Consider the following 22,185-nt stretch of genomic DNA (forward strand, 5'->3'; position numbering starts at 1 on the left):
CGGTGTTGAGTTCTCCACGAGTCCAGGTAGCCATGGGTGAGGTGGGCTGGGGTGTTGAGGAAACGATTGAACACCCAAACCTTGTAGGCAATTGATCTGAGCCCAATGTCCCAGAGGTTGAGGCCACTTCATCCCAATGGAAGCTGGCGCGGTCCAGTGCCATCGTGTTGATGAAGTTGGAGCCGTAGGCGGTGGCCTTGGGGGCTGCGATGAACCATTTGGTGAGGTTATCGATCTTCTTGATCTGCCACTTGGTCGGTGAGTCCAGATAGAAGTGGTACATCAGAGGGGGGAGGGCGTAAGACTTGATAGCTGCAACCTTAGACCGCAGTGTGGTGCTTTCAGACTTGAAGAGCGAGAGTCTGCCGCGGAGGGAGCTGATGAGAGTCTTGAACTTGGAGTAGATGCCCTGCTTGGTGAAGTTGACGCCCAAGTACCTTTCAGGTTCGGTGGCCACTGGGTAGGGGAGCTCAGACGTTGGTGCATCGCCCAGGACAATGTGGACAGACTTGTCGACATTGATGGCTGACGAGGTGGCTTTGCAGAAGACCTTGAACCATTCAATCACTCTCAAGAGTTCCTCGAGTGACCTGGTGAGCGCTGCAGTGTCGTCGGCAAACTGGAGAAGCTTGACCTTCTTGCGGACGGTCGAGACTTTCTTGCCGTCGACTAATGTGTCGAGGGGCGGTGACACAGGCAGGCCCACGATGGATTGGTCGGCGTTGATTGCTGCTGCCAGTGCCTCAATGACCAGCACAAAGAGCGTCGGGGAGAGAGGGTCACCTTGCTTGGTGCCCCTGTCCAGGGGCAGGGCATCAGTGAGGATGCCGTTGACGCTGACTCTGGCCACGGAGCCCCGCAGCAGGGCCATGACGAGCCCGACCATCAATGGCGGGATGCCGACATGGCGGAGAGTGCGCTCGATGCTGTCATGCGATATGGAGTCGAACGCCTTCTGGAAATCAAACAGCGTGACATAGCCAGTGGCCATGTCTTGGGCAGCCGTGTCGATGACTTCCTGCAGTAGGATGGTGTTGTCGTGGATCAGTCTCTCAGGGACGAAGCCATTCTGCAATGGGTTGATCAGACTGTCGAGGAGCTTGGTGAGTCTGGCATTGATGACCTTGCTGAGGAGCTTGTAATCCACGTTGAGTAAGGTGATGGGACGTCTGTTGGCAATGTCCAGCCTGTCGCCTTTCTTGAAGATGGTGTGGATGATTCCACACTTGAAGTCACTGGTGATGGTCTCAGGGTCGAGCAGCATGTTGTTGAACGTGGTGGCGAGGAAGGGGGCAAGGACCTCGGCGTGTGTCACGTAGAACTGACCAGTGAGTCCATCTGGGCCTGGAGACTTTGAGGTATCCGTGGTGGAGATGGCGGAGAAGACCTCATCGGCCGTGATGGGCTCCTCGAGCGGCTGGAGGTGTTCCCGGCAGTCCGGGCTCCAGTGGGACAGGAGTCTCTCATGCTCATCGGCGTCGTCAGCGCCTTTGGTGTAGAGCTTCGAGTAGAACGAGTGGAAGGCCTTGCGTATCTCGGGAGGGTCAGAGGTGGCGGCGCCATCCTCGCCGTAGATCTCGGTGATTAGATCAACGGCCTTCCTACCCTTACGCCAAGATCAAGGAATTTTTTTTTCCCCAAATTTTGGTCATCCTTAAAAATGAACATTAAAAGAGTGCGCATGCCGAGAATCGAACTCGGATCGCTTCCGTGGCAGGGAAACATTCTACCATTGGACCACATGCGCGTATGTGATGGGGAGTGATTTTTGTCATCTTTTATGCGCAATTTTTTGCGATTAATATTTTTTTTATTTCTGACTTTAGTTGGGATTGAATTAGATGGTATTCATCTTGTTAATTAATTATATATATATATTTATTTATTTCTCAAACTATTATTATTATTGTTTGGCAAGAATGGAAGCCAACAGCGCCATTCTAACGTACATGCCATTCTCCATCTGTCTAAAGTATGCTGCTCTTGGATCAGAGTCAACCTCCACAGAGATCTCGTTGACGCGTGGCAATGGGTGCATGACGATCATGTTGTCCATGGCCTTGGTGAGTGTCTGGGGTGTGATGATGTAGGCGTCCTTGACAGCCTCGTATTGGGCCAGATCGGTGAAGCGCTCCTTCTGGACACGGGTGACGTAGAGGACGTTGGAGATTGGCAGGACGGCATCGAGCTTCTCGTATTGGTGCTGCTCTATTCCCTTGGCGGCCAGCTCCTCGATGATCTCCTCGGGCATGGACAGCGACTTGGGTGCGACGTAGTTAAGCTTCACCTGGTAGAGTGAGAGAAGACGGACCAGTGAGTGGACGGTTCTGCCATTCTTCAGATCTCCAATCAGTGTGATGGTGAGGCCGTTGACGGTTCCGAGCTCCTCACGGATAGTGAAGACGTCGAGTAGGGCCTGGGTTGGGTGCTCGCCAATGCCATCACCAGCGTTGATGATTGGCTTCTTGGCAAACTTGATGGCGGTGTTGATCGAGCCAACCTGTGGATGTCTGATGACGGTGGCGTCGGCGTAGGACTCGAGAGTGCGAACAGTGTCTGGAAGAGTCTCACCCTTGACGATCGAGGATGAGGCAGCGTCGACTGAAATACATTTGCCACCGAGACGTTCAAAGGCAGCGATGAATGAGCACTGGGTTCTGGTTGATGGCTCGTAGAACAGTGTGGCCAGGATCTTTCCGGCGAGGATGTCTGATCCACCGTTGGCCTTGACCTGGAGACGCATCTCGTGGGCCAGACCAAAGAGGTTGTGCAGGGTCTTGCGAGTGAACTGCTTGACAGAGTAGACGTGCTTGCCGTAGAGTGAGGCGTCCGAGGCGTGGTGCAGAACCTGGATGGCGTCGTCCTTCTTCATTGAAGTGCCGACGAGTGGCTGGCTTGGGACTTGGCCTGGCAGCAGCTGCATTGGGCGTCTCTTGGGTGACAGCTCAACGGATGGGGTTGGGGCGGCAGACAAGTGTGGGGCGGACTGAACAGCGCTCTTGACAACGGCTGGCTTAACATCTCTGACGTTCTGACCGTATCCAGCGGGGACGAGGATCTTGCCGTCGAGGTAGGCGAGCTTGCCTCTCAAGACGACACGGACAACACGACCGCGGACCTTGACGCCCTCGAATGGGGTCCAGCCACAGCGGGAGAAGGCGGGCTTCTTTGGGATGGCCCACTCCTCGTCCATGTCGACCTCAATGTAGGTGTCTGGCTGCTCGGGCAGAGAGAAGATCTTGATTGGGTTGTAGTGCATCATCTCCTTGAGTTTCTCGATGGTGAGTCTGCCCTGGTGGACGGCAGTGAGCATGAGGGCCAGCGAGGTCTCGAGACCTGGGAAGCCTGGTGGTGGGTTGTTGGAGCACTTCTCCTCGTAGGTGTGTGGGGCGTGGTCGGTGGCGATCATGTCGATGTAGTCGATGTTGTCCCAGAGTGCCTTCTTGTCCTCAGGCGTTCCAAGCTTGGGACGCACCTCAGACTGGCCGGCGCCAATTCTTGGGATATCCTCCTGGCAGAGCACCAGATGGTGGGGCGACACCTCACAGGTCACCTTCATGCCTCTGAGCTTGGCGTCACGGATGATGTCGATCTCCTCCTTGTGGGAGACGTGGCAGACGTGAATGTGCTTGTTGTACATGAATCCAAGGACCATGATGGCAGCCAAGTTACGACCGTCGGCGTGCACACAGATTGGTGTGGTGCCAGGCCAGTTCATGACATGGTCTCTCCAGGCGTTGATGTCGTCTCTCAGTGGCAGAGTGGCAAAGGTCTCCTCAAGGTACATCTTCATGGCCATCGAGTCGTTGGCGAGCGAGGCGGCGGTGGTGGTGTTGGTGTAGGTGGCACCGACGTAGATACCATAGTCGCAGCGGGCCTTGGCCTGAGCGAGCTTGCTGCACACCTCAAAGGTCTCGGCGTTCATGACAGCTGGGTTGGTGTTTGGCATGGCACCGACGATGGTGAAACCTCCGGCGAGGGCACTGCACGTTCCACTGTCCCAGTCCTCCTTGTGGGTTGCACCTGGCTCACGCAGATGTACGTGGACATCGACGAGACCTGGCAGGATGATGGTCTTGTTGGATGAACGGCAGTCGACCTTGTCGAGGGCCATTGGTCCGCGCATGAAGGGGATCGAGTCGACAAAGACCTTGGCGCACTTGATGTTGGTGATGAGTGGCACCTGGAAGTCGACAGCGACACGACGCAGTGAGTAACCACGGCTCATGAATGATGATGGACGGCGGTAGTTGTTCTTGGATGGCAAGTTGATGAACAGATGGATGGTGTTGTCGGTCATCTTCTTGGTGATGTTGTCGCCAGCGACCTCCTCGTCCCAGTCGAGCTGGGTGATGGGCACGTTGTGCTCCTGGTAGAAGTCGGAGGTACCCTTGGTACCGAACAGGCAGTAGCCGTACTCGACGAGCTTTCTGGCGGCGGGCAAGAACTCGGTCTTCTCCTTGAACGAACCGATCGAGAGCAGGACGTTCTTCTCTGGCACTCTGAAGCCGGTGGAGATCAGACCCTTGATGTAGGCCTCCTCGCGTGTGTTACCGAAACAGGCAACCTCTCCAGTGGACGCCATCTCCACTCCGAGCACGGGGTCGGCACCCTTGAGACGGATGAAGGAGAACTGTGGCACCTTGACTCCGACAAAGTTGACCTCGTCAAGAACAGGGATCTTGTATGGTGTGCGAGTGATGATCTTGGTGGCCATCTCGATGAAGTCGACGTTGAGAGTCTTGGAGACGAATGGGAAGGAACGAGAGCAACGCAGGTTGCACTCAATGACCTTGATCTCGTTGTTCTTGGCGATGAACTGGATGTTGAATGGACCACTGACTGCGAGAGCGGCGGCAATCTTGCGGGCAGTCTCCTCAACCTTGGCGATGGTGTTGTTGTCGAGGTCCTGGGCGGGACAGACGACGGTGGCGTCACCACTGTGCACTCCGGCGTTCTCAATGTGCTCGGAGATGGCAAACAGGACGATCTGACCATTGTCAGCGACGGCATCAATCTCGATCTCCTTGGCCTCTTGGATGAACTTGGAGATGACGACTGGGTGGTCGCGCGACACGGCGGCAGCCTCAGACAGGAAGTTCTCCAAGTCGGACGAGGAGTGCACGACGTTCATGGCGGCACCAGAGAGTACGTAGGATGGACGCACAAGGCATGGGTAGCCGACGGACTCACAGAAGGTCTTGGTGTCCTCGACGCTGGACAGCTCCTTCCAGAGGGGCTGGTCGATGCCAATGGTGTCGAGCAGACGCGAGAACTTGTAACGGTTCTCAGCACTGTCAATCATGTCTGGGTGAGTGCCCAGCACCTTGACGTTGCAGCGAGACAGTGGGATGGACAGGTTGTTGGGGATCTGACCTCCTACGGACAGGATAACTCCGTTGTTCGAGTCGGGACCTCCGAGCTCGTAGATGTCCAGCACACGCTCCAAAGACAGCTCCTCAAAGAAGAGGTAGTCGCACTCGTCATAGTCGGTCGACACGGTCTCTGGGTTGAAGTTGATCATGATGGATTTCTGGCCAAGGCTGCGCAGAGTACGGATACACGAGACGGCGCACCAATCAAACTCGACTGACGAACCAATACGGTAGGCGCCAGAGCCCAGGGTGATGTAGGCCTTCTCCTTGATCTCAATGTCGTGCTCGGTGGCGTTGTATGTCATGTACAGGTAGTTGTTCTGAGCGGGGAACTCGGCGGCAACAGTGTCGATGTGCTTGATGATTGGCAGCACGTTGTTGGCCTTTCTCATCTCGCGAACAGCAAGCTCGGTCGAACCGATGGCGCGACCAATCTGCTTGTCTGAGAAACCGAGCTGCTTGCCGTGAACCAACAGTTCGGTGGGGAGCTGCTTCTCTCTGTACTGTGTGAGGAACTTGTCAAACTCGATGATGTCCTTGAGCTTGGTGAGGAACCAACGGTCGATCTTGGTCAGCTGGTGCACGCGCTCAACGGTGTAACCGTCGGCAAAGGCGCTGGCCAACACGAGGATACGGTTGTTGGTTGGATGCTCGAGCTCCTCGTCAGAGGTCTTGTAGATGCCGGGCTGGAAACCGTCGACACCGCCGTCCATGACCATGCGAATGGCCTTCTGGATGGCCTCCTCAAACTTCCTGCCGATGGACATGACCTCTCCGACCGACTTCATGGATGAGGAGATCTTGTTGCTGACACGGTTGAACTTCTTCAGGTCCCAACGTGGCATCTTGACGACGAGGTAGTCGAGAGATGGCTCGAAACAGGCGGTGGTCTTCTTGGTGATGGTGTTGCGCAGTGTGGCGAGGTCGTAGCCGAGGGCAACCTTGGCCGAGATGAAGGCCAATGGGTAACCTGTGGCCTTAGAGGCCAGGGCGGACGAACGGGAGAGACGGGCATTCACCTCAATGATGCAGTACTCCTCAGAGTCTGGGTTGAGAGCGTACTGGATGTTGCACTCACCAATAACGCCCAAATGTCTGACGGTCTTGATGGCGACCTCACGCAGCATTTGGTACTCTCTGTCGGTCAGAGTCTGCGATGGTGCGACGACGATAGACTCGCCGGTGTGAATTCCCAGTGGATCAAAGTTCTCCATGTTGCAGACTGTTATACAATTGTCGTGGCTGTCTCTAAGAACCTCGTACTCAATCTCCTTCCATCCCTTGAGCGACTTCTCGATCAACACTTGATTGGAAGTGGCCAAGGCCTCTGTGACCAAGTTGGTCAATTCGTCTCTGTTTGTTTGTGATTGATCGATGTTAGTTGACTGTGTTGCTCGCGCGAGTATGATTGTGATGTCAAGGTTAACTTACCTGTTGTAGGCAAATCCTGAACCCAATCCACCTAGACAGTAGGCAGCTCTGCAGATGACTGGATAGCCGATGCGCTCGGCTTGGACAAGTGACTCAGCAAGGGTGTCACAGGCCATCGATGGTGCAATATGCTCGTTGATCTCGGCAAGCTTCTCGGCAAAGATGCCACGATCCTCAGTGGCAATGATGGTGTCGATGGGTGTACCCATGACCTTGACGTTGTACTTCTCGAGGATACCAGTCTTGTAGAGCTCGATACCACAGTTGAGGGCGGTCTGACCTCCAAAGGTGACGAGGATACCGTCTGGCTTCTCGTTGATGATGACCTTGGTGACAGATGCGGCGTTCACTGGCAGGAAGTAGACCTTGTCGGCGAGACCTGGCGAGGTCTGCACGGTGGCGATGTTAGGGTTGATGAGGATGGTCTTGATGCCCTCCTCCTTGAGTGCCTTGATGGCCTGCGAGCCAGAGTAGTCAAACTCACCGGCTTGGCCGATGGACAGACCACCAGAGCCGAGCAACAGGACCTTCTTGATGTCCTTTGGCTGCTCGATGCGCTTGGCGTGGTTCATTGGCGAGGTGTGTGGGGCACCGAGGACAAAGGCGACAAAGTTGTCGAACAGGTACTCAGTGTCGGTGGGACCGGCACGTGCCTCTGGATGGAACTGCACGGAGAACCATGGCTTGGTCTCGTGGTAGATACCCTCGTTGGAGAAGTCGTTGGCGTTGATGAAATATGTCTTCCAGCCGGCGCCCTCTGGCAGCGACTCGGTGTCGATGACGAAGCCGTGGTTCTGCGAGGTGATGTGGCAGCGGCCGCTCTTCTGGTCGACGCATGGCTGGTTGAGGCCACGGTTTCCAAAGGGCATCTTGTGTGTCTTGGCGCCGGCGGCGTGTCCGAGCAGTTGGTTGCCCATGCAGACACCCATCACTGGCTTAGCGTTTGGCAGCTGGAGCACCTTGCGGATGTTCTGTATGGCGACACCGCAGAGCGAGGGGTCACCTGGACCGTTGCTGATGAACAGACCGTCCCAGTCCTGGTCCTTCTCGTTGGCGACGACGTCGTAATCCCATGGCACGACCTTGAGGTCCATGCCGCGGTTGAGCAGACAGCGCAGCTGGTTGTATTTGACACCGCAGTCGAGCACGATGATGCGCTTGTTCTTGCGAACGTTGGCGGCAGCCTGGAAGGTGCGGATGGTCTTGGTGGAGACCTCGGCGACGAGGTTGCGCAGGTTGATGTCCTCGAATGGCTTGGGCACCATGACGTCCATGTCGCTGGCCATGACGACCTTGGCCTTGAGCGAGCCGGTCTCACGGATCTTGGTGATGAGTGCTCTGGTGTCGATTCCGTAGAGACCTGGGATGCCGGCCTCGGCGAGCCACTCGGACAGCGAACGCTCGGCGGCCCAATGTGAATAGTCGTCGGTGTAGTCGGACACGATGATGGCCTGGCAGTGCGCCTTGTCGGACTCAAAGTTGACTGGCAGCTTGGAGTTGGGGTCGACCTCCTTGAAGCTTGGCACACCGTAGTTGCCGATCAGTGGGTAGGAGAACACCAGGATCTGGCCAGTGTACGATGGGTCACTGATGGACTCTGGATAGCCAACCATACCAGTGCTGAACACGCACTCTCCAAGTACGCTACGCTCGGCACCAAATACGAAACCCTCCAACTTTGATCCGTCCTCAAGGACCAAGTATCCTTTCTTTCTGTCTAGTACCTTTGACATTGTATATATTCTATTGTTTTGTTTGTTTGTTTGTTAGTTAGTTAGTCGTCAGTCAGGTTGGATTGATTGATTGAGTGAGCTAGTGAACGAGCGAGTTGATGGATGGATGTGAATGAGTGGATATGGATGGATGATGGACACATACCTTTTGCTGTGAATAAGCAAAAGGTTAATGATAAGAAGTAGGGTAGGGCAGGGTAGGGTAGGATAGATGAATGAAGAAAGAATAAGAATAAAGAGAATAAGAATGAAGAAAGAGAGATAGAGATAATGCGTGAGCACTTGCAGGTATGTTTGATGTTGCGTGTGTTTGTGCTCGCGAGTAGCACGAATGTGTTGTTGATGGTGTGTCGGGCGGCGACAAAGTTGAAGTCGTGAACTTACTGTTTTGTTTGTTTTAATGAGTGATTAGTTAAGTTGATTGTGTGATCGGGGGTTGGTTATAGGTTGTTGGGGCTGAGGCTAAGGCTTCAATGTATATTATATTATATATATATATTATAGGTAGGTATTTAGGTTGTTTTTAAAAAAAAGGATAGACTGATGTCAATCTATTTGATTCGTAGATGCGTAGTTATAGGTATAGTGATAATATGGCGGTGATGAGAGACCTTCTTTCCAAAACGTATAAATAGTGTGTAAGAACAAGTCGACAGTTGACTCGTTATTGGTATATTGGTGATGGTATTGAGATTAACAACAACAATAGGGTAAGGTAGAGTAGAAGTAGGAATTGATCAAACACACTGTTTGTAGGTCTTGGAAAGAAAAGAAGAGAACAAGTGTTCCGATACTCTCTCCTTTTATCCCTGCCATTCATCGTCGTTGACACATCGCATTCGTCGTTATCGTTCAATTCAATAAATTAAAAATAAATCATTTTAGAAAAACCTCTCATTCCTTTTTGATTTTGAATGTAGGAGGCTCCCGTGTGGCCCGAAGCTTTTACAATCGGGGACTCGTCTTTGACTGAAGGCACACTTCGTATCATATTCATTCGTTCGTTTGGAACACACCACTCTGCAATGCAAATGGCAATGGTTGTCGGCAATACAACGGAAATTGAAATTGATGGCCACCTCCTATGGGAGGCATGGGATCGTTTATCCTACTTTCGTTTCATTAAGTGAGATGGCGTAATTCATCATTGTCATTGATTGAGTGATTGAGGAGTTGGAGAGTAAGTGAGTGAGTAAGTGAATGATTGATAAAGGTTAGAGATAACTAAAGTTATAATGAATGTATGATTATATGTATCATTAGAATATAAATGAATGAATGAATGAATGAATGAGAGGATGAATGAGACCGTGATTTTGATGATGATGAGTTAGAGAATGAAAGAAAGAGTGTGAGTAAATATATTAAATGTGATGTGATGTATATATATAAGAGAATCAGTAGTGTGTTGTATATATAAGGTTATCAATACCTTATTTGTACATGTACAGGCAATAAAGACTGGATCAGTCTCAACAAAGAATAAAACTGAATGAAGCCGAAAGTTGAAGTCGATAAAGTGGGAACCTGCTTTCATTCATTCATTCAAACACATAACATCAACTTATAATAATATAAATTTTTATTTATACATACACAACAATGAACTTAAATCAAATGAATTGGTTCCCTTCGGAGAAGCCTATCTATGATATTACAAAGAGTTGGGAGGAGAACTTGGAGAAGGGACCATTCTACAGCGATAACTATAAGGTGCTTGACAGAAAATGGAAGCCAAGGGAGGAGTGGACCGACTTCTTGGGCGTGGCCAAGATCGCCTCTCCCCTCGGTGTGCCCGCCGGCCCCCTGCTCAACTCACAGTGGATCAAGTTTGCCGCCGAGGCCGGCTTTGACGTCGTCACCTACAAGACCATCCGCAGCAACCCGTACATTGGCCACCCAGTGCCCAACGTGCTCTACATCGACGTGCCCCAAGGACAGATCGACAAGTCAGAGTCGGGCGGCGTGCTGCACGCCACCAACGTCGCACCCGCCTCGCTCGAGGACCTGGCCATCACAAACTCGTTCGGTATGCCCTCCAAGGACAGACAGTATCTCTACGAGGACATCAAGCTGGCCAACAGCTACATTCGCGACGGCCAGGTCATGATCGTCTCGATCACTGGCACAGCGTCGTCCGCTCACGACTTTATGCAGGACTTTGTCGACGTGGCCAACATCGCCATCGAGTCGGGCGCCAAGGTCGTCGAGGTCAACTACAGTTGTCCAAACGTTTGTACAGGTGAGGGACAGATCTATCACAACCCAGACGAGGTGTACCGCATCTCCAAGACGCTGGTCGACATGCTGCAGCCACGCGGCATCCCCCTGGTGATCAAGGTGGGCGTCATGGACGACCAGGCCAAGATGGCCCGTCTCTTTAGCAGGGCGCACGAGGCTGGTGTGGCCGCCATCGCCGGCATCAACACGCTCAGCATGAAGATCACCGACGCCGCCACTGGCGAGCCATCGCTCGGCGCCAGCCGTCTGACCAGTGGTGTGTGTGGTGCACCAATCCGCTCGGCGGCACTCGACTGGGTGCACTCAGCACGCAACATAATCAACAACAACCCACAGCTCAACAACATGAAGTTGATCGCCTGTGGTGGTATCGTCCAGCCACAACACTTTGACGACTTCCTCCAAGCTGGAGCAGACGTTGCAACATGTGCAACTGGTCTAATGTGGGACCCATACATTGCCATGAAGTGGCACAATAAACTCTAATCAGATTGAATGATTGATTGGTCATCCATGAACCCTCAACCCTCGACTTACCCTACCCTTGCCCTTCACCTCGCAATCGAAATATCCATTTTTGAGGGATCACCCCTTCATCTCTCACATTCACGCGAATGAATTGGATGTTGATGATCAACATAAATTGCAAGGTGGTAGGAACAAACAGATACACACCACACTAGTTATACATATACATACATATAAATACATATACATTGTACATTAAGTTAACATAATACTATTATTATCATTAGAGACAGGTTAATTAACTTATTAATTGTTAATAATAATAATATAATAGCACCACAAAAAATGACTGTCGATCAAAGCTTAGTCAAATGGGTAGGGATTATGATGATGTAGATGATGTTGATGATGGCAGCGCAATGACTGACTAATGATGACAACAATGTAGATCAACTCATTTGACGGCCTTTCAGAGCATTGTGACTCTTACAAAGACTTGGCCGATGGTGTATTGCTATACGAGATCTGTCATCAAATGTATGATACACCTATAATGAATGAATGAATGATTGATCGATTGATTGATCACTCGCTAACTCACTCACCTCATTCAATCAATCAAACAGATCTACGAAACACTTTGATTCAACATTGATACCGCGATCGGATTCCAAGGATAATTGGGTACTGAGGACAGAGAATGTTAATACTTTGTTGGCATCATTGGACTCATACTTTAGTGTTGAGCTGGGTCTGACAGGCCAGACAACACATCTTAATATTGATTCATTGGCCAGGGATCTAAATCGCGAGGAGATCATCAAGTTGATCGAGTTGATCATTGGTGTCGTGGTGGAATGCGAGAACAAAGGCGAATACATTGGCAAGATGCAGGATCTTGACCCAGAGGTGCAGAACGACCTGATGGTGATCATCGAGCGAATCATGACTGACCATCAACAACAGATGTCTGAGAACAGACGCGCTTCATTCGATGCTGGCGAGGAGCCAATGTACGTACCAACGAGCACATGAGTGCTGGTGATGCAACTACTGACTGACTGTCCCATTCATTTCAATCAGCGATGTGTACTCCAGGTCAGTGTCCAGTCCAAACGTCAAGGACACATTGTCTCAGATTGAGTCACAGATCACTCAACTCCAAAAGGAGAAGTCTGAGCTGCAGGTTGAGATTGAGGAGCTGACCATCACCGTGACACAGGGCGAGCAGGACAAGAAGGGCTGGGAGAAGGAGAAGGAGAACCTGCTGGAGGTGTGCTCCAATCTGCAGCAGTCACTCGAGTATGCGCAGAAGCGTCTGGACGATCAGAAGCAACAGTCGTCACTCAACATGATGAGCGACCTACGCGTCAAGGAGGAGATCAACAACCTGCAGCAAAAGATCGAGGACAAGGAGAAGCAGGTGTTTGAGCTGAGGAAGAAGGTGGACGAGAGCGCCAAGCAGGCCAACGAGAACAGGGACCTGAGGGACGAGATCGACATCCTGCGCGAGAAGGTGCAGAACGCCGAAGCCACCGAGGACAAGCTCAGGAAGTATCAACACAAGGTGGAGGAGATTGCCGAGCTAAAGCGACAGATGAAGACGCTGGAGGAGAACAACGACAACTATCTCAATCAGATTCTCGACCTCGAGGAGCAGGTTCGCAAGAGCAGCTCATTCAAGACACAGCTTGAGACCACCAAGCAGCAGTTGATGTCGCTCAAGATCGACAACACCAAGCTGGAGATGTCACTCAAGTCAATCACAGAGGATCGCGATCGTCTCCAACTCACCCTTTCACAACTCGAGCAGGATCACTCCTCTCTCAGCGGACAGATCGATAGTCAGCGCATAAAGATTGAGCAATTACAGCAGGATAGTGATTCAAAGTGTAAGTTATGATGATGATGATGGTGGAGCACGGACATTGACTAATGATCGTGTACAGTGTTGGAGTCTACATCATCACCATTTGCATCTGGTGGAGGACTGGACCAGGTTATGGACTCTGCCACAAAGGAACGTCTTGCAAGATTGGAGAGAGAGAACAAGAGATTTAAAGAGTCGATTGACAAGTTACCAGAGCTTGAGACACAATTGGAAGAAGCCAACGCTGCAAAGGAGGAGTTGACAAAGCAGTTGGCATTGATGCAATCAGCGTACGTATATCATCAATCAGTGGCAATCACTCAATCAATCATCCTTACTAACATGTATGATATAGTTCGAGCCCAACACAACAACAACATCATCAATCATCTATTGTCATTCAAGAACTTAATCAGAAGATATTGGACATGAATAACAACACTCAATTGAAGAGCCAGGAGGTGGAGAAGATGAAGGTCAATGTTGAGACTGCAAACACATCGCTGCTGGAGAAGAACAAGCAACTGGAAGCGTCAGCCAAGCAGGTGGACGAGCTACGAGCACAGCTCGTCGATTTGTACAACAAGCAGTCGACGTCCACAATGGACGCTGCGTCAAAGGAGACGATCGCCAACTTGGTCCAGGAGAAGGACAAGCTGGAGGGCTACCTCAGAGCCGCCAGGAAGATGATCAAGGGCCTGCGCGAGAAGGAGAAGGAAGGCGAGGGCAAGGAGGCCAAGATGCTGGTCAAGGAAGAACATATCGCACAGCTGGAGAACACGATCAAGTTGAAGGACGAGCGTCTGGAGAGCTTTGCCAAGCAGATCAAGGAGGCCAAGGAGGCTCAGCAGCGTGAGCTGAACCTGATGCTGACGGCATTCTTGAATATAGGCTTGGAGGTTGAGACACTAAAGGTTAAGAATGATCATTCCAAGGAGCCAAGAGCATTCTTGAACAAGAAGCGAGCAGATGGTTGGACACTTCAAGATAAATAGGGTTGACGACAACAACAACGAAGTCTTCGTTCTTCACAAACGTACATTACACACATTGTCATGCAGCGACAATCAAACAATAACAACAACACCACAACAACAATAACAACAACAACAGCTCCACAACGAGTGTTACTTTGTAAGGATATTATCCAATAATAATAAATGGATTCATTTGAATAGAATGTTGTTATTATTATTACATCGATGTTGATGAGCTCCAATGCAAAACCTGCAAGGATCACAATCGTCGAGACCTCGAGGGCTTAGGCTGAATAGAGGGGGGGGCCAAAACATTGGCTATCCATGATGTTCATCCATGCAAACATTCATTGAATGTTAACTGTATGTATTGTCAATGTGGTATGACGTGTACTAACAGTAATGTTGTATCAGATGTCAATCATTCATTCAAATCAACAACAACCTCAACACCCATGATAAGGCTCCATTCATGACTCGTGAGCATGGATTCCAAGAGATGTAAGCGCCCAATGTCGATGAATGACACCCAGCTTAACAATCTGCCCATTATTACGAAAATAGGCCCACGAGTGGTCGTTCATTTAACAAAGTGGAATCAATCAGGTATAAATCAAGTCAACAACACAACCTTAACAACGTTGTGTCATCCTTCCTGATTCCTGGCGGTATCCTCTATATCTTGATGGTTTCCAGAGAAACTCTATTTTTTAAAAGTAATCCTAATCCATATGTAGTAGTATTCACCTTTGATTATTATTATTATTATTTTTAATATCACAATGAATATATCTTCATCGACATCATCCACTTCATCATCTGGAGATCAAGATCCTATACAACCATCATGTTATTGTGATCCAAACTTTACTTATTCTGGTTGCAATCGAGAAGGATGTAGATCAGCTGCATATCTATTCTTGGCAATATTCTCAATACCTTTAGGAATATGTTTATATAGACTTATTCAATTATTAATCAGACGACAATATTATAGTTGGTACATAACATCATATATATTCATATCATTGGCATGTGCTGGTAAGTTTGCCAAAGTATTCATTCATCCTGGAAACAATTACTTACTAATTGATTGATTGATCATATTATAGGAAGGATAGCCAGATCAATTGGACTAATTATGGAGGCGGAGGGGATGGTAATGACAGCATTGATAGGTATTCCAATATGCTTCTTGCTGAGTTCATATTTGAATACCCTATACTTGTGGATAAAGATCATCAATTATGTTAACTTCTCAAAGTTGGTGGAAAAAGTGTTTCCAATGCTTGGCAAACTGATGATTGGAATCCAAGTAGTCCTATACCTCTTGATACTATTCTTCTACGTCTTCCGAGTGACCTCAATTGCCGTCAACATTACATTTGCATCTATTATTATCATGGCAGGTTATGTACATCCAATCCTTCAATCCTTGTTTCCTAATGACAATCACTCACAATCATGTTTCCCTTCCAAAGAGTTGGTTATGGTATCTTTGGAAAGATGATTTGGAATGAGTACAGGTTCATAAATAGTCGTAAGAATAGTGTATGTAGTCAGAGCAATCAGTTCAAGATCCAAAAGGTATCAATCATATCGGTCGTCGCTATCATCATCTCATTCTGCTCATTGGGTGTCCTACTCTGGTTGTATCTTAGCCGTGATGATGGTCCAGTGTACGAAGTGATCCTGTTCAATGTGGTGGCCAGGGGTCTAGAGGCATTGTGGATCGTCACAATGATACTCATCCTGGCACCATCCAACCATCACGACACCAGTGGTAGTACCAGCTCCAGCAACAGCACCAATGATTCATCACATAATCTGCAAAAGACGACCTCGTGTAGCAGCATTGAGATGACCACGGCAAACATGTCAACAGAGGCCGGTTCAGAGTACTATTCCAGGGATTCTTTTGCCAGTAGTGAGCCATGATGTCCTGTCCATCAGTCTGTACATTATTATAATATAAATCCTTCGTATCGTCAACGTTGGTGCGTGTATTTAATCGACTAGTAGTATTGTGCGCAGACATTGTGATGGTGATGCTTGCAAGTTTGTAAGATTACAAAACATCAACACGACCCTGGTTGTTGATTGATTGATCCATTTGTTAATCGTAGGTAATGTCCTCACTTCTTAGAGTTGGACATTCTGACACATCGTCATAAGGTTTGAGCAGGCCAGCAGTCAGTCTAATTTAACTATCGGTCTTTTTCTTATTCGTCATCCTCCTCATCCTCATCATCCTCCATTTGTTCGTCATCTTCCTCCTCCTCGTCGTCATCCTCTTCGTCATCATCCTCGCTGTCGTCACCATCAGCGCCAATTCCATTCTCCATCATTGCCTTTTGGAACGAGGGCATTCCATAGTTTTGGAACAACTGTCCGACCATGCCCTTGGCATTGTCCATATCCTGTTGATGGATGAAGTAGGGTGTTAACGACAGGCCGAGTGTGTCAACTATGTGCTGTGAGCTACTCTACATACCATTGACTTCTTGACCTCAACGATCTTCTTCATGATCAACTCGTCAGAGGGTTCATCCTCTGTCAATGAGTTGATGGCAGTGTTCCTAACCAATGTGCAATAGGATGGTACAACACGACGATGCACTGTAGCTGGATAGAAGAAACGTCCTCTCATCAGATTCAATCTCTTTATCAGTGTTCTACGTCCACTATGCATATTCTTTGCAATTGATTCATTCCTCTTTATCTGTTTGAATACAGTTAACAAGTCAATCATCCTCTTCTCACGTTCAATGCTCATTGTCTTATTGGCGTCCATTCTTTATTTATGTGTTATATTTATATATGTATATGTATGAATGATTATCTTTTGAATGAAACAAATAAAGTAGATGTGGCGCCTTTTTTGAATGCAAGTAAATAATATGAATGAGGGCAAGGGTGAGGGCGAGGGCAAGGGCAAGGGCAAGGGTAAGGGTAAGGGTTGGTTACTATTACTTTATTTTTAAAATACTTGGGTATGTCGAAGGGAGGGTAAGGAATGGAAGTGCATATATCCTCCCCTGCAACATATTACTAATCTATCTTTGACAACCCATCGACAACAATGTGTTTCTGTTATTCTTTCTTCTTCATCTTTATCCCTGGTTGTTAAATGAAATGTCTTGGCATTGGGAACTAGTTTGACAACTGCTTCCACCTCATCATGATTTCTATATTGTCTGTACATCTCCACAGTCAATGAATTCAATGGCTTTAGAAATTGACGTTGTCCAATGACCTTCTGTATCTTACTCTGTGTAAGATACTCGATAACTATGTTCTCGGGATAATGTGCATGTACATCTTCATCTCCTTTAACAACACAATCCAACCATGCGTTTGATGAGAATGTTATTGTCTTTAGACAACTTTTACTTTGTGATGGTGGGATGCGCCAGTTATCCTCGCCAACTCGCAGTGTGGTGAGTGATGGTGGCAGAGGCAAGACCAATGCAAGTGTCCTCTCACCCAAACGCAATGATGTCAAGGATGAAGGTAGTGGCTCGATCGTTTGGCTGAAATAATGGCCAAGGTGTAGTGATGTCAAAGAGTCTGGGAGTGGCCTGATCAGCACCTGATTGAAATAGGTGCCAAAACGAAGTGAGGTGATTGAATGAGGTAGCACTTGGTCGATGGGATGGTTAAAGTCGCAACCAAGCTCAAGCGTGACCAATGATGGTGGGAGCGGGCTTGGGAGTGGACTATTGAAGCAATCACCAAAGGTAAGCGAGGTCAGGCCTTGTGGCAGTGTATCAATGTTATAGTTAAACCAATTACCAATGCTCAGTGATCGCAGACTTTGTGGCAGTGCTCCGGGACCAGGTGAAAACGCTTCCCTAATGAACTCGGGTTCATCATCGAGATGACTGTTCAGAGATAGATAAGTGAGTGATTCTGGAAGTGATCCAGCAAGACTCTCAGTGATTGGGCCCAAGGTCAGTGATGTCAAAGAAGATGGCAGTGCTCCTTTGATCGATTGATAGAACTTGATACCCAGAGTCAATGATGTGAGTGCCCCAGGGAGTATACCTTTGATGGGATGATCGTATGGATGGTCACCACCAATCGTCATTGATAGCAATGACGAGGGTAGTTGACGATCAATTGGTTTGTTGTGAGAGTACAGTACCAATGATGTCACTGATGGCGGCAGGCTGTGCAGTAGGCTAGCTTGATGTCTGGTACCTTCACCGGTGCCAGAGTAAACATCAATTGAAGTTACTGAAAATGGGATAGTGGGCATGTCAGATTCAGATTGATAGCTCTCTCTGATTGACATTGTCTTTGGATTTGAGTATTCGTATTGGCGTTGTTCATTCTGTTGTTTCACAGTCTGTTTAAAGACAACATTGGTTGCATTCAATAACTGTTTACAAGTCAATGCCAGGCACCAAGAGTCCAGTGATGATGACACTTGTTGTTGTGTATGACTATCGTCATTCAACAATCTGAACAACTCTATAAACAATATGTTAGGAAGTAATAGTATGTGCATTATTATTATTTGTGATCGTGAGCAAGAAGAATGATGTGTGATTGATTAATTTTTTAATTTAAATATTACAGGACCGAATTTAAGAAGATGTCCTTCGTCGTTATATACATATATGTCTACATCTACTCCTCGTGGAGTATCGGGTGGGACGATAACAAGCATCTCTTGTCCAAGACTTGTCTTGGTGATTGATAACGGTGATACTGGTTGACCATTGATGACCACGACGGTATGATGAGGATCACCAACTGGACCAAACCTCTTATGTACCAACCAGAACATATCTCCACAAGGTGCTATCGTTATACCGAATCCTCTATGCTCTGGATATGAGAAAGGATTTGAAGATCCACCATCCAAATCCTTTGTATCCAATGTTTGCAGTCGTTGTTGATGTTGTCGTTGTCGAACGGGACTTGCTACCTTGACCTTCTTTGAACAATGATCATCTGTGTTGACCTTCCTCTTGTTGTTTGTAACATGTTCTTGTTCGCGACATGGCACTGTGATGGGATTGCCATCACGATCATATCCATAAAAGTTGTCAAATAGTTTGTTGTGATCTTTGTAAAGAACTTGTGCGCGAGATTGTAGTTGACTGAATGTGTTGGTAGGGTTGGAGAACAATGGATCTGATCGAACACCAGGTGGCATCGCAAGTCGATAGAAGTCTGTCGATGTACATCTCGTCAGACATGACTTGTCCAACTGTGAATTGAAGTATCGATTGAAAGAGTCCACTGAGACGCCAGTCTTTAAGCATGAACATGCTACTCTCTTTGAGTGATCTTGAGTCAATACTGATGGTGGTCGTGTCACCCGCTTCAACGAGTCCTTCAACACTTCCCAACTGTTGACCTTGAACTCTGCCTTGATCATTGACTCCAAGACCTCATCAGAAAGTTTATATAGTGCGACATCCAACCAAAGTGATTCGGGTATCAATGGGTTCTCGATCTTTGATATCCATGTGTCCAACTTGTCATCACGTTTCAATGTTGGGATTGCCTTGATCATTGACTTGTGGCGCGGGGTAGCCATGTAGACATCGAGTGGTCGCATATCAGACAGGTTGATCTTTGCCGCCTTGATAGTGAGTTTGATTGAATCCTCTATTGATTGATCATGACTTGTATGGAATTTTGTTGCAACATTGATGAATGCTTTGTCCAATGCTCTGGGATCACCAATCGATGTCAAATATGATGATATCTTATTATATGTATCCAAATGATCTAATTTCTTTGTTCTAATTTGACCTGGTCTAATATCAATTCGCTCTTTCATTGACTTATTGAATAAATCTAATAGACTATCATATTTTCCACCTCCCAATGGTAATATTCTAATTATCTTAGTTCTTAAAAGTATTAAATTATTCTTATTGTCCTTCATTCTTGCTTTTAATAATTTTATATTATTTCTTTGTTAGTTGAATTATGTTATACACATATTATATTATACTATTTATCTTTTATCTCATTATTAATCTATCTATCTATCTATCTATCATTGAACGAATGACATAGGATACTAGTTTAGACATTGTAGCGGTTTAAACTACTAAACAAGGAGTAACGATCTTAAGATTCTAAATTTGAATAAATTTTGGAGGCAAATATAAATTACTATTTCCTATTTTGGACTACCAATGGGTAATAGGTCCACCTGGGCTCTATCCTTCTGGGGTTTAATATAATATCATTTTTATTTATTTGGTATTCTCGAGATATCTTATGATGATTGGAGATTGATTCTTGGAGGATGCTGTGGATCCCGACTACACACTCCAACTCTTGTCCGGTGCTTGGAAGATGAAAAGGGTGCCACCTATGACTCATTGGCGCCAGTGATGTTCATCTTTCAGATTGTGATCTCCCTCTAGGGCGTATTTGGTACAAATATTTGGACAAAATGCTTATAAAATACATGCACACATTTGATCAAAGATGTACATTAGGTAAAGAATACAAGTTTATTGTACAATGTTGATTGATAAACAATAAAGGTGTTTGTTTAGAAGCACTTTCTGTGGACGATGGATGGTCCGGACTCGTCGTACTCCTCCTTGGAGATCCACATCTGTTGGAAGGTGGAGAGGGAAGCAAGGATGGAACCTCCGATCCAGACAGAGTACTTGCGCTCGGGTGGGGCAATGATCTTGATCTTCATGGTGGATGGGGCGAGGGCAGTCAACTCCTTCTGCATACGGTCAGCAATGCCTGGGAACATGGTCGTACCTCCGGACAAGACGACGTTTCCGTAGAGATCCTTACGGATATCAACGTCACACTTCATGATTGAGTTGTAGGTGGTCTCGTGGATACCGGCAGACTCCATTCCGAGGAAGGATGGCTGGAAGAGGGCCTCTGGGCAACGGAAACGCTCGTTACCGATGGTGATGACCTGTCCGTCTGGAAGCTCGTATGACTTCTCGAGGGCAGATGAGGAGGCAGCAGTCTGCATCTCAGCCTCAAAGTCGAGGGCGACGTAGGCGAGCTTCTCCTTGATGTCACGAACGATCTCACGCTCGGCGGTGGTGGTGAATGAGTATCCACGCTCGGTCAAGATCTTCATCAGGTAGTCAGTGAGGTCACGACCAGCGAGATCCAGACGGAGGATGGCGTGTGGGAGGGCGTATCCCTCGTAGATTGGGACGGTGTGGGAAACTCCATCACCAGAGTCCATGACGATTCCGGTGGTACGACCAGAGGCGTACAGGGAAAGGACGGCCTGGATGGCAACGTACATGGCTGGGGTGTTGAAGGTCTCGAACATGATCTGGGTCATCTTCTCACGGTTGGCCTTTGGGTTGAGTGGGGCCTCAGTCAAAAGGACTGGGTGCTCCTCTGGGGCGACACGGAGCTCGTTGTAGAAGGTGTGATGCCAGATCTTCTCCATATCATCCCAGTTGGTGACGATACCGTGCTCAATTGGGTACTTGAGGGTCAGGATACCTCTCTTGGACTGGGCCTCATCTCCGACGTAGGAGTCCTTCTGACCCATACCGACCATGACACCAGTGTGTCTTGGGCGACCAACGATCGATGGGAACACAGCACGGGGGGCATCATCTCCGGCGAAACCGGCCTTGCACATTCCGGAACCGTTGTCAATGACCAAAGCTTGAACGTCTTCTCCTTCCATTATTATTATTTGAGTATGTGATTTAAAGTTATAATTACAACAAGTATGTTATGAAGTATAATTGATTGACTGATCAGTCCTTTTATCACCTTCCTTCAGTCCATCTTCACTCACTCATACATCCATTCAGATTTGATCATTTGTCATTTTTTGTATTTTCCAGACCCATTAAAAGTCAATTCAAGTCAAATCAGTGGCTTTAAAAGCCATCAGATGCTCTAAATGTCGTCTGATTAACATAATGGTGGGGCTTGATCAGGACAAAACAGTGATGTGCGTGAAATAGATTTTTAATTAATGAAGGAGGGCCTCCCTTCACTGAGTCCTTGGTCCAATGGATGATTGCCCCACAGGTGGCTGTGCTTGTGATAGGTCGTACCCACGAGCCATTCAAACCAATAATCAATCGCTATGGCTTGAAGATCTTGAT

General features: G+C 48.0%; 7 protein-coding genes across 7 annotated transcripts; 3 read left to right on the plus strand and 4 right to left on the minus strand.

The window, feature by feature from the left end:
- Window positions 1-128: 128 nt before the first annotated feature.
- On the minus strand, window positions 129-8,539 carry SAMD00019534_046990 (hypothetical protein; the record flags this gene model as incomplete). Its single annotated transcript, XM_012900189.1, has 4 exons — window positions 129-204; window positions 438-1,601; window positions 1,950-6,728; window positions 6,807-8,539. The coding sequence occupies 4 exons, from the start codon at window positions 8,537-8,539 to the stop codon at window positions 129-131; spliced, it is 7,752 nt and encodes a 2,583-aa protein (XP_012755643.1).
- Window positions 8,540-10,156: 1,617 nt separating this feature from the next.
- Window positions 10,157-11,266, plus strand: SAMD00019534_047000 (hypothetical protein; the record flags this gene model as incomplete). Its single annotated transcript, XM_012900190.1, has 1 exon — window positions 10,157-11,266. The coding sequence occupies one exon, from the start codon at window positions 10,157-10,159 to the stop codon at window positions 11,264-11,266; it is 1,110 nt and encodes a 369-aa protein (XP_012755644.1).
- A 327-nt stretch (window positions 11,267-11,593) lies between these two features.
- SAMD00019534_047010 (hypothetical protein) lies at window positions 11,594-14,113 on the plus strand (the record flags this gene model as incomplete). The annotated part of the gene is made up of 6 exons (XM_012900191.1): window positions 11,594-11,623; window positions 11,697-11,785; window positions 11,875-12,261; window positions 12,332-13,140; window positions 13,198-13,408; window positions 13,474-14,113. The coding sequence occupies 6 exons, from the start codon at window positions 11,594-11,596 to the stop codon at window positions 14,111-14,113; spliced, it is 2,166 nt and encodes a 721-aa protein (XP_012755645.1).
- Window positions 14,114-15,209: 1,096 nt separating this feature from the next.
- Window positions 15,210-16,027, plus strand: SAMD00019534_047020 (hypothetical protein; the record flags this gene model as incomplete). Its single annotated transcript, XM_012900192.1, has 2 exons — window positions 15,210-15,505; window positions 15,577-16,027. Coding segments are annotated over 2 exons (747 nt in total), but the record flags the coding sequence as incomplete, so codon positions are not given.
- A 290-nt stretch (window positions 16,028-16,317) lies between these two features.
- Window positions 16,318-16,889, minus strand: SAMD00019534_047030 (hypothetical protein; the record flags this gene model as incomplete). The annotated part of the gene is made up of 2 exons (XM_012900193.1): window positions 16,318-16,515; window positions 16,590-16,889. The coding sequence occupies 2 exons, from the start codon at window positions 16,887-16,889 to the stop codon at window positions 16,318-16,320; spliced, it is 498 nt and encodes a 165-aa protein (XP_012755647.1).
- A 359-nt stretch (window positions 16,890-17,248) lies between these two features.
- Window positions 17,249-19,670, minus strand: SAMD00019534_047040 (hypothetical protein; the record flags this gene model as incomplete). The annotated part of the gene is made up of 3 exons (XM_012900194.1): window positions 17,249-17,283; window positions 17,366-18,569; window positions 18,717-19,670. 3 exons carry the CDS (start codon window positions 19,668-19,670, stop codon window positions 17,249-17,251), a joined length of 2,193 nt encoding a protein of 730 aa, XP_012755648.1.
- A 954-nt stretch (window positions 19,671-20,624) lies between these two features.
- On the minus strand, window positions 20,625-21,755 carry SAMD00019534_047050 (hypothetical protein; the record flags this gene model as incomplete). The annotated part of the gene is made up of 1 exon (XM_012900195.1): window positions 20,625-21,755. The coding sequence occupies one exon, from the start codon at window positions 21,753-21,755 to the stop codon at window positions 20,625-20,627; it is 1,131 nt and encodes a 376-aa protein (XP_012755649.1).
- Between the last annotated feature and the right edge of the window lie 430 nt (window positions 21,756-22,185).

Source organism: Acytostelium subglobosum (genome assembly GCF_000787575.1).
Source record: "Acytostelium subglobosum LB1 DNA, scaffold: scaffold8, whole genome shotgun sequence".
Lineage (NCBI taxonomy): Eukaryota > Evosea > Eumycetozoa > Acytosteliales > Acytosteliaceae > Acytostelium > Acytostelium subglobosum.